This window comes from Melitaea cinxia, chromosome 17, assembly GCF_905220565.1.
Source record: "Melitaea cinxia chromosome 17, ilMelCinx1.1, whole genome shotgun sequence".
NCBI classification, from domain to species: Eukaryota; Metazoa; Arthropoda; class Insecta; order Lepidoptera; family Nymphalidae; genus Melitaea; species Melitaea cinxia.
In genome coordinates this window covers 8758612-8773852 of record NC_059410.1, presented here as the reverse complement: position 1 = coordinate 8773852, position 15241 = coordinate 8758612, and the positions used below count along the sequence as shown (strand labels likewise).

The 15241-nt window shown below is 30.0% G+C and overlaps 1 protein-coding gene across 1 annotated transcript in view; it reads right to left on the bottom strand.

Moving 5' to 3' along the window:
* Window positions 1-12426, bottom strand: part of LOC123661901 (A disintegrin and metalloproteinase with thrombospondin motifs 9-like) — a 30842-nt gene extending 18416 nt beyond the window's left edge. The window contains exons 1-2 of the mRNA XM_045596836.1: window positions 12309-12426; window positions 1483-1661 (exon numbers count right to left, since the gene is read on the bottom strand). Of these exons, the coding sequence (XP_045452792.1) occupies window positions 1483-1524 (42 nt within the window). The 5' untranslated portion in view covers window positions 1525-1661; window positions 12309-12426. The remainder of the gene's footprint in view (window positions 1-1482; window positions 1662-12308) is intronic.
* Between the last annotated feature and the right edge of the window lie 2815 nt (window positions 12427-15241).

The following is a 15241-nucleotide window of genomic DNA, read 5'->3' as shown; positions in this document are numbered from 1 at the left end:
TAATTAACAAGTTTTCTGAAAATGAAGACAAATAATTTGCAGAGCGTGTGCGTGAGATTATTTTAAGTAAATATGGCGATCGTGACGGCGCCAACATTCTTCATTATATAAACACAAAAATATAGTTAAAACAAACGTCATGCGGCTCGTAAAACAATACTTGGTAAACGCTTTATATCCACCGCGCCATTTGACGATAATGTTGATTTCCTGGTACTAAAAATGAACCAACAATTTCAATGCCAAAGTTTACGACAGGCAAATGAAGCAGCATACGTAAATATGCTCTTAATGTTAGTTGTAATCTTTTGTCGTAGGCATCGATTGTCTTTAAGATGAAACAAAAATTAAGAGTATTGAAATGATAAAATAAAATGCATTAGGATTTTTATTGACCATTTAAAATAGGTGTCAAATGCAATGAGGCAGTTGACCCAAATTGACAAAATATACATACGTAATGGCGTTCGCTAAATTTCTAATCAACACTAGGTTACAATGACTTAAAATTGAGTGTCTAGACGCGATCGTAATTTGTCGTGATTTACACGTATCCAATGATTGTTAGGTACACACTTGTTTTAATAGTATATCAAACTATAATGGAACAAGGTTGATAGGCACTAAACGTGGTTTAAATAATATCTCAGTGCACGAACATGAAGTTACCTCGGTTTGTATTCCATTACACAGGATTCCGGATTACGATGCGGATAAATCCGGATATAATCATGATCCGGATGCAAGTAGGTTAACTAAAACCTATAATGATGTCAAGTCTAGTATGATATTCTTTAACAAAAAAAAATCTATTTAATATTCTTAAGATTTTTAAATAGTACCAATATATACTTTTTTTATAAACGTTTTGCTGCGAGGCCGACTATAATATCACTCTGTTATTAAACATACATATTAAGATAGTTACATAATGATATCTTGAGGAACTATTTATGATAATTCATCCACCAATTTATATAGTTTTTTTCATAACTAGATTCTGGTGTAGACAAAATACTATAACATTCTCCAACATTAGTACAAAACAGTTCATTAGTAAAAAATTGAAGTCTTTTGATTATGTTCTTAACACATTCCATTAAAATGTGATAGGCATCCTCTACTACTCCACAAACGGAACAATTAGAGTGCGAAGTTATACCCATCAGATGATCAAATTTATTAAATGGAATATGTCAAAACCGTAACCGTAAAGCAGTGACCACGTTTATTCTGTTTATTCTGCCTGTGTGTATCAAAGGCACATTGATATATACACTTTATATATATATGGATTGCGCCATATCAGCTTTCATAACACCAGACAAAAAGAAAACGTATCAAGTGAATTATATTTATTTCTATTAAGCTGTAAAAACCAAACTGGAGTCAGTCGTGGAAAAGATGTAATAAATCACTACAATAAAGTTCTGGTTCAATATTATTATAGTATGTATATACATATATATTCAAAATACTTACGGTCGTGATGATCATGAGAAGAATCACTGCTGTGAGTGCCATGTTTTTAACAGTTCACCAACTTATTTAGAATATTCACTCCTTATACAAAACAAATATTAATTTGTCAGCAAAGAACTGTTCGTAAACTGTTTAACACTATTTTTATTTTCTTAGTCTGAATTAGTGATGTTTATCATCTGTGAAATTATCGACTATCATGTTTTAAGAATAACGTTTATTGATATACGTGGATATTAAAGCCGTGAAAATTATATCTTCTTATTAAAAATGTTGTATTTCTGTCACGAAGTATTTATTTTCATCACTGTGTGCATATATTCTTGTTTTCTTCTTTAGCACAAATATAATATTTACAACATCGAAAATTATTAAAATTCTGTAAAATCAAATGTTACGTCTTACTGGATGTTGAGGTAAGTTTTTCGCTAACAACAATAAATTTCTTTTGTATGAAAATAGGGAAAACGCGTTATCGATATCAAAGTTTACGATTTCTTAATAGCAATGATAACCTTAATACTTTTTATTATCCAATCAGGTGTATATTTTAATGCTTACAAATTTACACGAACTGAAATAGTAGTAGTGTGTATTCAAAGAAGAAAAAAAAAAAATGACCAAAAATCGAAAACAAAAATTGAGAAATTACTTTTCATATCTATAACTTATTACTTGCTGTATCGTTAACGAAGGGTTTAATTATCACAAATGCCCAATGTTTTCGGTTGACATTGTCTGATAAGGTATAGACACATGCACTCAATTACGTGTTTTCGCTAATCTATATACCCTGACAGCCGCTCCGGTATGGTGGTGCGAGTAGTTGCCTAAAACATCGATGATTTGCGGTTCCCGCGAGGGATGGATATTTGTGTTTGTACAAATATTTTTTACGTGTTGTTTTATTATTTATTTACTTATATCTATACTAATATTATAAACCTGAAGAGTTTGTTTGTTTGTTTGAACGCGCTAATCTCAGAAACTACTGGTCCGATTTGAAACATTCTTTCAGTGTTATATAGCTCATTTATCAAGGAAGGGTATAGGTTATTTTATTAACTTGTGTGAAACCGTAGGACACAGTTTATGTATAATGATTTAGTTGATTAACAGGTTCATATCGAAAGCTTAAACTATTGAGAATTATATGAAAATAATATGTATTATAGTACAGGAAAATCTTATTAAATATTCTTGACAGCCATAATATTTTTTTTTTATAAAGAAAAGCCTCTCCAGAAAATTTACTCTTACGTTGAGGGTCCAGAAACAATACACAAGCACAAATGTCCCGACCACGGCAAATGTCTATATGGCCATAAGCAGTGCTGTGAACTTGTGCTATCGAGTCGTCAAAGAAAATAAATAATCAATAAAATTCTAATATAAATGAGCTATAATTTTATTTTGCGTCACACTTTATTACTTCACGTAAATCGACTCGTTAGCAGTTTGCATCTTATTTAATTAATAAATGCTAGACTCAAACCTTGGCATCATAATGTCCTTTTGTAATTTCACATTCTTACCGATCGTGAAGATAGCAGACTGGTAATAAAACGAGGCAGAGTAAACAAACGCAAAGATAATAAAAATAATATGTGCGTAAAAATAGATGCACAATTTTAGAATTTAGATATTTAATTATAAATGATTATTGATTTCGTGAAAATGAATTCCGTTTTACCTTTAAGTTAATTTCTTAGTTTAATATAGAAAATATATTTTAAAATTAATTTTGAAGATTTATTTATACATATAAATAACAGTGAAATGTCTATCATTTATTTTTATAAATAACTGTATTTTTTTAAGTGCTTATTTACATAAAACTAAAACCCAATCAAACGATTTTAAAATTTTTGTCTGTCTTTCTATTATTCAAAATGGCAGTACCGATTTTTATGTGACTTTCTCTGGTCGACAGAGAAGGTTGTAGAGCAACATGTAAGCTATTTTTTTTCGAAAAAAAAAAAACACGTGATCCCAATTTTGAAGACAGACGATAAATAGATTAAACAAAATACTCAATTTATAAAATATAATAAATAAGAAGAGCAGAATTTTAAATTAAAAATATATAGAAACTCATAAAAGTCGCGTTTCTCCCTCGACGACATGTGAAAGATGCGCGACCTAAATAAAATTAATTAAAAATAGTGAGTTCTTTTGTATTTCAATATTTTAAAAAACCGATATTACGATGTTTTTAATTAGCCTTGCCAGTTTTTAAAATTGTTTAAGTAGATTCTACAATGTAATCCTCTGTGGGTTACATTGGTCTATTTACTTGTGCAACGATTTACAACGATTTTTTTATTTATTTGATAACTCTGGTTGACAATTTTTGCAATTCAATCTATTTCAATCTATTAATGTTTCATAGTACTTTAGTATTTGTATTTTTGATTTAACTCGTGCTTGATGACAATATTGTGACATTTTAAACGAAATCTAAAATATGAACTTGTGTTTATTAAAAAAAAATTTTTTTTTGTATTTTAAGAAATGAAAAGTCCCATTTTAAAAATTATTTATTTTAGCTTAACATTCATTATCAAACAAAAAAAGTTTTTTTTTTATATATTTGTAACTTAGCTGTAAGTTTTTGAAATTTTAAAATAAAATAAATAAATAAAATGAACATCAACAAGCAAACGCATTTATACATTCGTTATTCAACTACTACAAGTCAGAATACTAGTAGCATTTTTGTAGTTATTTATGTATGATGTATGTTAGTCTAAGCCTTACCAAGGGCAAGTCGCAGATAAACCAAACAATTTTTTATTTATTTTGAGGTATTTCTATGACTTTGTCTATTAGACTTTGAACTATCTATTACTTTAAAAAATATTGGAAAACATTTAAGGTAGAATTGTTAAGAAGAATGTGATGTATGACCAAGGTTAAAAATAATACTTTGAATATTTTCAAAAGTATTCAGCAAACCCTGTGGGTGTAGTAAAACCTGTAAAATCGGTAAAACTGACAGGCAATATATTTCAAATTAATGCCTTGCTGTGTATACCGATAACAGCAACTGCAAACCCTCGCCTTGCAATATTTTATTTTTAAATTTTCTACGTGTAGACGTAATCCCATTACAGTTTTTTTTATGTGTGTATAAATAATTTTTCGTGCCATCTTTAAATAAATTGTATCTATTGATTTTAAATTTATTAGAGAACTGCCATGTAATGTGCGTCATTGGTTTTAATAGAAAAGCATCGTGATTGCTTCCTTTGACGATTTTAGATTTAGTTTCATGGTTATTTATAAAACATATCTTGTTACGAAGCGAATCGTTTATTAGATCGTGTCATACATAAATATGTAAATACCTAAGTTTGCAAGATATCATTATCTAATAGTACGATGACTGATACGAATATTAAATATAACACGTAAAATTACGCATATCAATTTATCTATAAGGGCGAACTTTACGGTTTTTAACACGAATTCACTTAGTAGCTATTGGAGATACGAGTGAAAAAATATCCGCCAATCATTTATATAAACTAGTAAAAAAGTATCATTTTATAACTTTTTTATTGCGACAATAACTGTTTTTTTTTGTATAAATACATAGATATAAAAAGCAAACTATATTTGCGTAAATACTATATTTTATTATATAATGTGTATATACTAAATTCTTACTTAGCAATAACAAAATAACATAACAATGAACACAATGATGAATGAATGAATGATGACAGGAATTTTGTTTCTGAAATATCTCAATTTCAGTGCTGAATACAGAATAATTGTCATCAGCAATCGTTAACATTTTTTTTTGTTTGAGTCTTATATTCGAATATAAGGTATATTTATTGTTATTCAGTTGTATTAATTATTATTACATAATATTTTAAACAATAATAAGTTATGGTAAACCCTCGCGCTCAATAAATCCCAAAATATTTATGTATTAGACGCCGCGTTGGCGCAACGGTTGCAGCCATGGATTGTACGTGTTGCGCTGGCGGTTGCGGGTTCGATCCTCGCACATGACAAACATTTGTATTGGCCGTATACAGGTGTTTGCCGTGGTCTGGGTGTTTGTGCAGTCCCTGTGGGTCTCCCCACCGTGCCTCGGAGAGCACGTTAAGCCGTGGTCCCGGTTGTTATCATGTACACCTGATAGCGATCGTTACTCATAGTAGGAAATATATCCGCCAACCCGCATTGGAGCAGCGTGGTGGATTAAGCTCTGATCATTCTCTTACATGGGTAAAGTGACCTATGCAGTGGGATATTACAGGCTGAAGCGTTACATTCGTATGTATAAAGCTAACTCTAATAAAAGAAATCATAAAAAAACATTACCGTGACTTAGTAAATTATTCTACGTTAGTATTATGCCGGTCAATAAATTAACTATAATCCTTCATTTCAATATACCAATATAAAGACGACAATTTAGGACATTATTTATTTATTACATTATCCTTCTCCTATATGGGGAAAGAGGCCTATGCCCAGTAGTGGGATATTACAGGCTGAAGCGTTTATTAATGTATGAAGGTTCGACAATAAAAACACAAAAGAGACACGAATTGCTACATCGCGACAAACAAATATTTTCAAATATTTGCCACGAATGGGAATCGCAACCTACTACCGTTAGCAGAATAGTTTTCTGTGATCACTACACTACATTGTCTTAGATATTTGTATACACCTGGACCTTTGAAGACAAATTTCGATCAACAGTGTTTGTCCGTTTTTAAATAGATTAGTAAGATGTGCTATATTTCAGCATAATCATAGCTTTAATATCAAGTAGCACTTCTGTCGTAATTATGAGAGTACGTAGAGCATTGACGCTAATAGTCAAAGATATAATTAAATTCACAAATCACAATTGATAAATTTAGTTTTGTAAATTTTCTGTGTGATACATTAAATTCCCAAAAGTTGAATGAAATGTGTTATTTTGTACTGTTAATAATATAAATTTTGAACGGTATAACTTATGATTTTTAATTAATTAAAAAAAAAAATTATAACAATAACTTATTTTTAAGCGTCTTTCAAAAAAGGAGGGGGTTCTGAATTCGATTGTATATTTTTTTATGTATGTTACTTCAGAACTTTTGACTGGGTGGACCGATTCCGACAATTTTTTTTAATCGAAAGGTGGTCTGTGACACTTGGTCCCATTTACATTTATATGAGATCTAATAATTACTTTTCGACTTATATATCTATTAATGCGTTTTTACTTGACAATTTTTTTGTCGACGTTATATTATACCGCATAACTTTTTACTGGGTGTACCGATTTTGATGATTTTTAATTTAACCGAAAGCTGATATTTATCATATGGTTACATTTAAATTTCATCGAGATCTGATAAAAAAATTTTGAGTAATCTTTGATAACACGTATTTACTTGACTATTTTTTCGTCTACTTACGTTGTATTACTCGTCGATATAATTGAAATTTTTTTTTCGTTTGCGAGCAAACTCAATTATATTGTACTAAAACTAAATAAATTAACGTATTTTAGCACGCAAAATATACAAGATATTTACATATATAATCATAAAATAAACAATAATGAGGCTGGATAATTTTTTAAAAAAATATGTCGACAAATTCATCATATAGTAGAGTAATTAGTTAGACTTGTTAGAAATTTTGTTTCACAATATTGCTATCACCGCGCGTGAATGACGAGTTTGAATGGACGGCCGAGCGAATTTGGCGGAAGTCCAACCGCACTTGATTATTTTTCTCTCATAAAATACGAACCACTACCTTTACCAATACATTTTTTACAGAATGTTTTTTTTTTTCGGAAATTAATAAATCACTAAGCCGTTCGCCATTAAAATGGTTTCAAGATATTACATGGTTTTCATGTGGTTCAAAAAATGGCTGCGAATACGCATACGTTAAAATGTATTATGAAATTGAACATAGAAGTATAGTCATATGTTCCACTCGAATACACGTCCTATTTATATATTTTACGAGTTGTCTGATGTTAATATCAATATAGATATTTTGATATATTATTCTTTTCTTTCTTATTCATGACTCTAATTTTATTTATATTTTGCGGAAGCAAACAATATAATATTGAAAATTTATTAAGATAATACAAAACTGTTGACATTCGTTTTACGACTATTTTAATTTAGACTTTAATAACAAAGTTTTGTTTTTTTTAAACATGTCGATTCTGTTAGAGTAAAAAATAAGTAATCTAGTCGATAGTATATGTCACATTGTGAATTTTATTACAACATAAAAATAACAATAAAAATAGCAACGTATTTTAAATTTTAGTTTTTATCCTCTTTTAAACTGGTTTTGTGCCTCCTTAATTACCGTCTCCGTGATTAGGTATGTTATTGTAATGGGCCCAGTAGATCTTCTTAGGTGTGGTCTCGGTTCAATTATCACTAGATTTATATGGAATAAAATACATCGTTACGCTGCTAAAGCTGCGGGTGTCGATGGGTTGTTAGATCATGATTTATCGTTCTCAAGTGGTGAAATCACAATGTAGAATTCGTAAAATATTTAACAATTTAATCGTTATGGTAATATTAGATCGATTTTAATACACATTGATCTCAATTATTTTGTGTCGACGCTATGATATATGAGATATGTGAATACGGAACAAGAAAATTATACGCTATATCGTGTGAAGATAAAGAATTTATACGGGTATTTCGTTAATGAGTTATCACCTTGGAATTCGCACTGTTTGCCTAAAGAACGCGGTATAAGCAATTTTCCGGCGCTTCGCTACAAGTATGTTTTTATACGCTGAAAAATATTAGTATATTGAACCTTCATATTGACCAATTACCTGTTGTTATTCTTTAGCGTTCTCTTAAGCGTAAGTATAAACAGCTAAATCACCTTTTTCGATTTACTAGAGAATCTGTTTTTATAAAGTACCTATTAGTGGGTCGTTCAACCTTTACAAAGGTAGACTACCTTTAACAATAACTCCGTGTTTCCTCTACTCTTAATTCTTATAAAAAAATGCAACAGGTCTAATTCTGAATAAAGATATTTAGATTTTTTTTATATGCTTATAATAACATCAATGCTGAATACAAAGCTACAACTTTTTCAATGTCGGTAAGTACCTTGTGACTATTAAATTAATTAAAATGAAAGTTGACATAGTTTGAGTTATACTAGCTAGGATAAACATTTTTATCATTTAGTATTGTTTCTTATGAAATGGAATGCAAAACGTACTTTGAAATGGCAAAAGTTACGGGTACAACTATACTATGACAGCAAAATACATTTTAGAACACTTGTCAACAATAAATAAGTAAAGTAACAAATATAATAAATTGTTTTAATAACAAACCCAAACCAGACGATAAAAGACTAAGCCGATATTCGCATATAAGCTGAAGGATTGTCAGAAATTAGCATTTATTATGAACATGCCGTGAGCAGAAGCTCCAAAATTGACATAGGAGATAAAATTCGGTCCCTTTTTCGAATCAGGGCGAGTAAACTGTTTTGCTAGGGCATTGAAGACGAGGAGGCCTTTGTAATATTTATTATATTTAGCAATTGGCCCATTTTATCGTTGTTATCTTGTCTTTCGTAATTTCAATTTGGTGATATCTCGCGCTATCAAAATTTTAATCATTTTAAAGTAGACTATGCGTTCCCCGCACCTTTGCCTGCATCTACTGCTCCGCTTTTGTATTATTTTAGGAGACAGAATATTAACCCTAAAGTTCTATAAGTGTTTAAATGGACTAAGCCGTTACGAACAATCAAACAATTTCTACATTTCAATTAAATTACAATCATTGGCCTTAGTCCGTCTATTGCAGACGATTTAGACAGTGTCAGACAGACACTGTGTCGCCTAGGATACTCTTCAGGAAAACGCCTAGGATACTCTTTACGAAAACGACGAGTCGATACGTGTGGAGCGAGTTTGGCTGCAGAAGTCTTTCACATTTCAAAGTTATGCCACGAATGCTTGACGGAGACCCCATTCCGGGTTTCAAATGAAGTTTTCCTTGTCCAGGACCCTGCTGATTTTGAGCCAGGTTTATCCCTCGGTCACCTTTTACGACCCCCACGGGAAGAAAGGGGGTGGTTCTATTCTACTCAGCCGACACCAAACGGCACTAAAATTAATAAATTTGAATACACGTAAAATTAAAAACGACTTTATTCTAGTATGCTTCAAAAGCACTTTTATAAACCTTCTTACATTTTGTACGAAATACTATGCTATTTTACATACGCATCTTTACCATCAATAAAATCTCGAGCCTAATAATATTATGCTTTAGCTGTAACATATTTCTTTTTAATATAAACTTTTCTGATAATCGTAAAATATAATTTTTATTTGGTAGTTGTAGGCTTAGAATAATAATATTTATATATTCAATCAGATAAATAATTCACCTGTAATAACCTCTCTATCTTATGTCATCGATGATATAAAATTAGTTGTAGATTGCATTAATTCGTCGAGCCGATGTTATCATAAAGACCACTTGTCAGTATGTTTCGTTAGCAAAAATGACAGTATTCAATCAAAGTTTATACTTCGTACGTGCATTGGTTTTATGAGACATCAAAATGTATTCGCGTTAAGAAAATAGTGATTCACCGTGGTCACTTAGCCAGGCTTATTAACCGATTAATATGTAGTAAATTAATTGATTGTGTTTATATAGTAATTAAGGTGGGGCCAGAGCTCTTGTGGAGGATCAGAGATAGGGTTGGCAATGCGCTCGCAATGCTTCAGGTGTTGAAGGCATCTATAGGCTACAGTAATCGCTTACCATCAGGTGGGCTCTATGCTTGTTTGCCAATCTAGTAGAAAAACAATAAAAACAAGTTGAACGCCGTGTTCAAATTGAGCAGTTGAAAGCTAGACAGATATTCTAATTTACTAGGATTTAATTAGTCAAAGGACGTAGCTAAGCTAAGTGAAGGCGATAGGTCACTATTTTCTTGAGACTGCAATATGAAAGTAGCACACTATAAAATTACTATAAATTTTGTATGAACGATCACTTATTATTATGTTCATAAAATTTATTCCTCTAAGTTAAATTATTGATTGATTATTACCTGTAGCTTAGTCGGTAAGATTGAAGATTTAATATATTATTAAATATTCAACGTAATTTAATTAAAATTTAATGTCAGAATAACTACAAAATTAATTTTTTTTTCTTATAATATTTTATTTTTAATAGAATATAAGCTGTCCAATTTGCCTTTTTTTAATGAATAATGGTTTTGCGGTATAAAATGATATTGCAAATTTTATTATTATCTGTCTAGAAGTTTGTTTATATAAACTTACTAATCTTAGAATTTACTGGTTCTATATTGAATTTGTTTTTAAAAATAAAAATCTGCTTACTAAAAAAGTTATGAGGCAATAAATATACGACTGAGAGGCGCGGCCGTAAACATAAAATCAAAATCAAAATAGATATATTTTTTTAAACAATATTTTTTCATTCAACTAGATTTCAAAAGCACAAAATCGTCATAATTAACAAAACGTAATTAGCCTTTACTAAATTAGTTATGGTCAATGTGAAGATACCACCGCTTCGGAATGTCGATTCTGCCGAGAGGAATTTCATAAACGCATGGTTAACGCAGGCGAAACCGTGCAGAATACCTAACGAATGATTATTATGATTTATAGTTTTAAAACTGATATCATAGATAAACGAACCTTTAGAATATAAAGTTTTATAAAGGGTCTTTAAACGAGGAATGAGTTCGTAGCTCGTGTAACCTAGTTAGTGAGGTGATAACAAAAAATTTTGGTAGATAAGGTGATAAAAGCCTCACACATAATGACATTGAAGCCAAGTTGACCTTCAGGTACAGATTTATTTTAATAAATTATATCCAATGCATTTCTATATTATGTAATTTAATCCAAGAACCGATATGAGTTATTTCATATCTATTGATAATAATCTGTCTGTTTTTTTAACTTTTTTTATATTCCATAAATATTGGCGCAGATAAGGCTAGTAATAGTGCTACGTAAATTAAAAAAGTTTGATGAAAAATGGTCATTATACATGGAGTAATTTATTAATAAAAAGGCGTGAAACAATGTTATCACCTGCGACATTTTCAAATTTAGTACATTGAATTTATGACACAATAATTAATTACAAGAACGTGTATGTTAGTAAAATAATAATTTTATTCAAATATTTAGTCATTAATCATATTCATAAAGAAAAAAAAAAATTAAGCATTACTTTACTCACGTCTTATTAATGTGTATAATCACAAAAAAAAATTAGGCGCAGTTTTTTTTTATAAGTTTTGCACGCGATTCAGTTTTATCGTAATTGTTTACTTAGATATGTACATATGGCCCGCTTTATTTAAATATAACCTTTTCTGTATTACATTTACGCAAAAAAATATTATTTAAGGTTTTAGGTAGGTATATTTTTAGTAGTTGAGTGTCTATTTTAGCACTTACTGCTTTTTTAAAAAGGTTTTTTACATTAATTTGTTCTTTTATTTATAGCACAAAAAAGCCAGTTGTATTTGTTAATCACAGATCATAAATAAAAGTGTATTAGGAATTTTATATGGAATTTTGTTTTCGTACATAATAATTTGTATAACTAAGTATTCGAAATAGGAAAAATTATGTACAAAAAATATAAGTAGATAAAATTTCGTTAAAAATAAGTTTTTTTTTAAATTATTTCACAGATGATATCCATGCAATTAACACTTCACATAAATTTACCAAATCACGTTCAAAAAATATCAATCGAACGATTTGACATTACGCATTTTCACGCCAATCTCCCGAAGAGCGCGTAAAAATGTTCGTTCGACGACGTTGGCGCGCTCGCGCTCTCAATCTAAACTGTGAGGCAGACTCTCGCTACCTTACGATTTACGAGCGTGACGCAGAAATAAATAACATATTAGAGCGTTGTTACGGGATATGTCACGTGACATATACTCGTATATATAAAGCCCATGAGGCATGAGGCTTAGCTGAAAAATAATAATAGGCTAGGGGTTAATTTTAATTAGAAGACGAGGATATTTTTTATATTTATAACGTTTTACGACTCTTGACATGAGCTTAGATGTATTTTTTTAATTATAATCTATTCGAATGTGTGTTAGTTTTAATTTTTAAAATATATTATTTTTAAATTCATCATTTAAATGGTAATTTAAACGTGTCTTTAAAGCTAGAGACACTAACGTTCTGTCAATAAAAATGCAACTATATAAACAGCAAGAGTTCCTTTCGTCTACCCGTGATGATTAATAGCCTATATTACTTCTGGATAAAGTAGCTTTCTAATTGATTTTAAAATCGGTTCCGAAGTTTCAGAATTTAGAATCAAAAGCTTAAGCAAATATAAAATGTAGATACAGTCTAAATAAACCTGAAATGAAGTTGATGCTTATACTAAATTATCAACGGAAATAATTTTTTAGACAGCAATTTAAAATCAATTAAATCCTTAAGTAAATGCGATTAAACAAACAAATAACTCACTTTAAAATATTTAAGGGCATAAATTAATCGTATATTTTATAACATACTTTAAAAAGACATTATTCAAAATTCAAAATAGAAATATCTACAACAAAGGCGTAAAAATGAAAATATAATATGATTATTTGATTAAAACATTGAAATTACTTAATAATATGAAGATAACCATTAAGTTATTCTAGTTATGAAATCTTGTTAAGTCTCGATAATCAAATCTTACGTTATTCTGCAATATCGATTTCCTCTTAATTATATACAGAGCAATCCCGTTAAGGAGAGGCTCTTCAAATGAAAAAAATAAATACATTCATATTCATTTATCACAGCGCAGCGTAAATAAAAAATGAAAACAGAAAATCTGACCTGAATTTCGTGAAAATTCTAACGGGAAATGTACTTTAATTTTTAATGATGATATTTTATATTTTTTTAGGGAAGTTTTAAAATAATTGCATATCTAGATAAAGGTTTCTATTTTCATTAAAGAAATATTTTACATTTGTTGTTACACTTATTTTAATTTTTTGTAAGAGAAATGTATATATAATAATTTATTGTTTAGATGTCTAAATTTTTCAAGTCATTTTTATAAATGTTTGAATGCTTGTGTGTGTAAGTGTGAGATGTCACAGATATACGTAGGTATATGTTAAATATATATAAAAATCATTAATATGTGTTTTATTGACTGAGTGTTTAAAAGTTGTTCGGGCGACAACTGCCGTACAAACCGACTTTGCGAGTTTGATAAATATGCACACATATCACTACAGACTTAAATTATCTGTAATAGGTAAATGGAAAAACCTTTTTACTAAGAAAAAGAATGGAAATTTATTTGACAAGCTTTTCCAGCATTATAACACATATCAAATTACGAATATAACTCAAGATATACATACATATAATCACGCCTCTTTCCCGTAGGGGTAGGCAGAGACCACTTCTTTCCTTACATACTTCTTTCGCTTCGTCAACTTTCATACATGCTCTTATTCCCTTCATACATGCTCTTCGGTTTAGGGTACTCTTGACCTGGCTTTTTTTCAAGACGTCTACCCCTTCCAACCCTTCCCTTTACACTCGCCTTATACACTTTTTTCGTCAATCGTTCTTCACTCATTATCTCGACATAGCCAAAATATCTGAGCATACCTTTCTCAATTTTTGTCACTACATCTTCTTTCAGACCACAACGTTTCCTTATCTCACTATTTCTTATCCTGTCACTCAGTTTAACTCCTATCATACTTAACTAACTCCTATCATACTCAAGATATGTAGTTTTTATAGTATTCCATGCTACGCGTAATTTTATATTATTGCCCGGATATTTCATTATAATTTTAGTGCATTAAGCATTATGAAAGGCAAGGAAAAATCCTTAATTTTTCAAGAAATAATTTACCATTTCACAAAATTACTTGTATTGCATAATATGGTAACTATCTCTTATATTTACTAACAATTTTAGGCGGACTAGATACTCCTCCTTCCTTAGACTTAAGTAGCTTTCTTCGACTAGAGTCTGTGGCTATTTTTACTTCTTAACTGACTTAAATTTTTTATGACTGTTTCTTTTTACTGAGAGGACCGATTTTGGTGATTCTTTTTCTTGAAAGCGAGCGCGGGGTGCTAGTCTCTAAAAATATAATAATGCGTATTTAACTGACTATTTCTCGACTACCTACGTTTTATTTATTTTATTTTATACTTTATTGTACACCACAAATATATTACAAACACGGGCGGACTTATGGCTAATTAGCCATTTCTCCCAGACAACCCATATTTTTAACCAACCCATAGTTTTATTTCTTATCGATGTTAATTGATGTCGGTTGGTCCGTTTGCAACCAATCAGAATTATGTTATATAGCCATTATATTTTGTTTCTTATATATGTATGGGTAGGTATAATTTTTTTTGTAGTGTATACTACACTGTATAATTTGACCAGTTAATATATTTTTTTATGTCTTTAAGAAGTTTTAGACTTAGGACCGTCAGTTGGTCCCGAAATCGGATTTTATGGGTTTCGGACAGCATCTGGCAGTACATTAAGAATGCAAAGGCTTGTGTGAAAGGATGTTAAAATTTATTTATGCTAAAGCTTCTGAATTTCTTGTTACGAAAATATTATGACATTATTGAAGACACATAAAGTTTGACGACAATTATCTAGACAATTATCTAAAATTT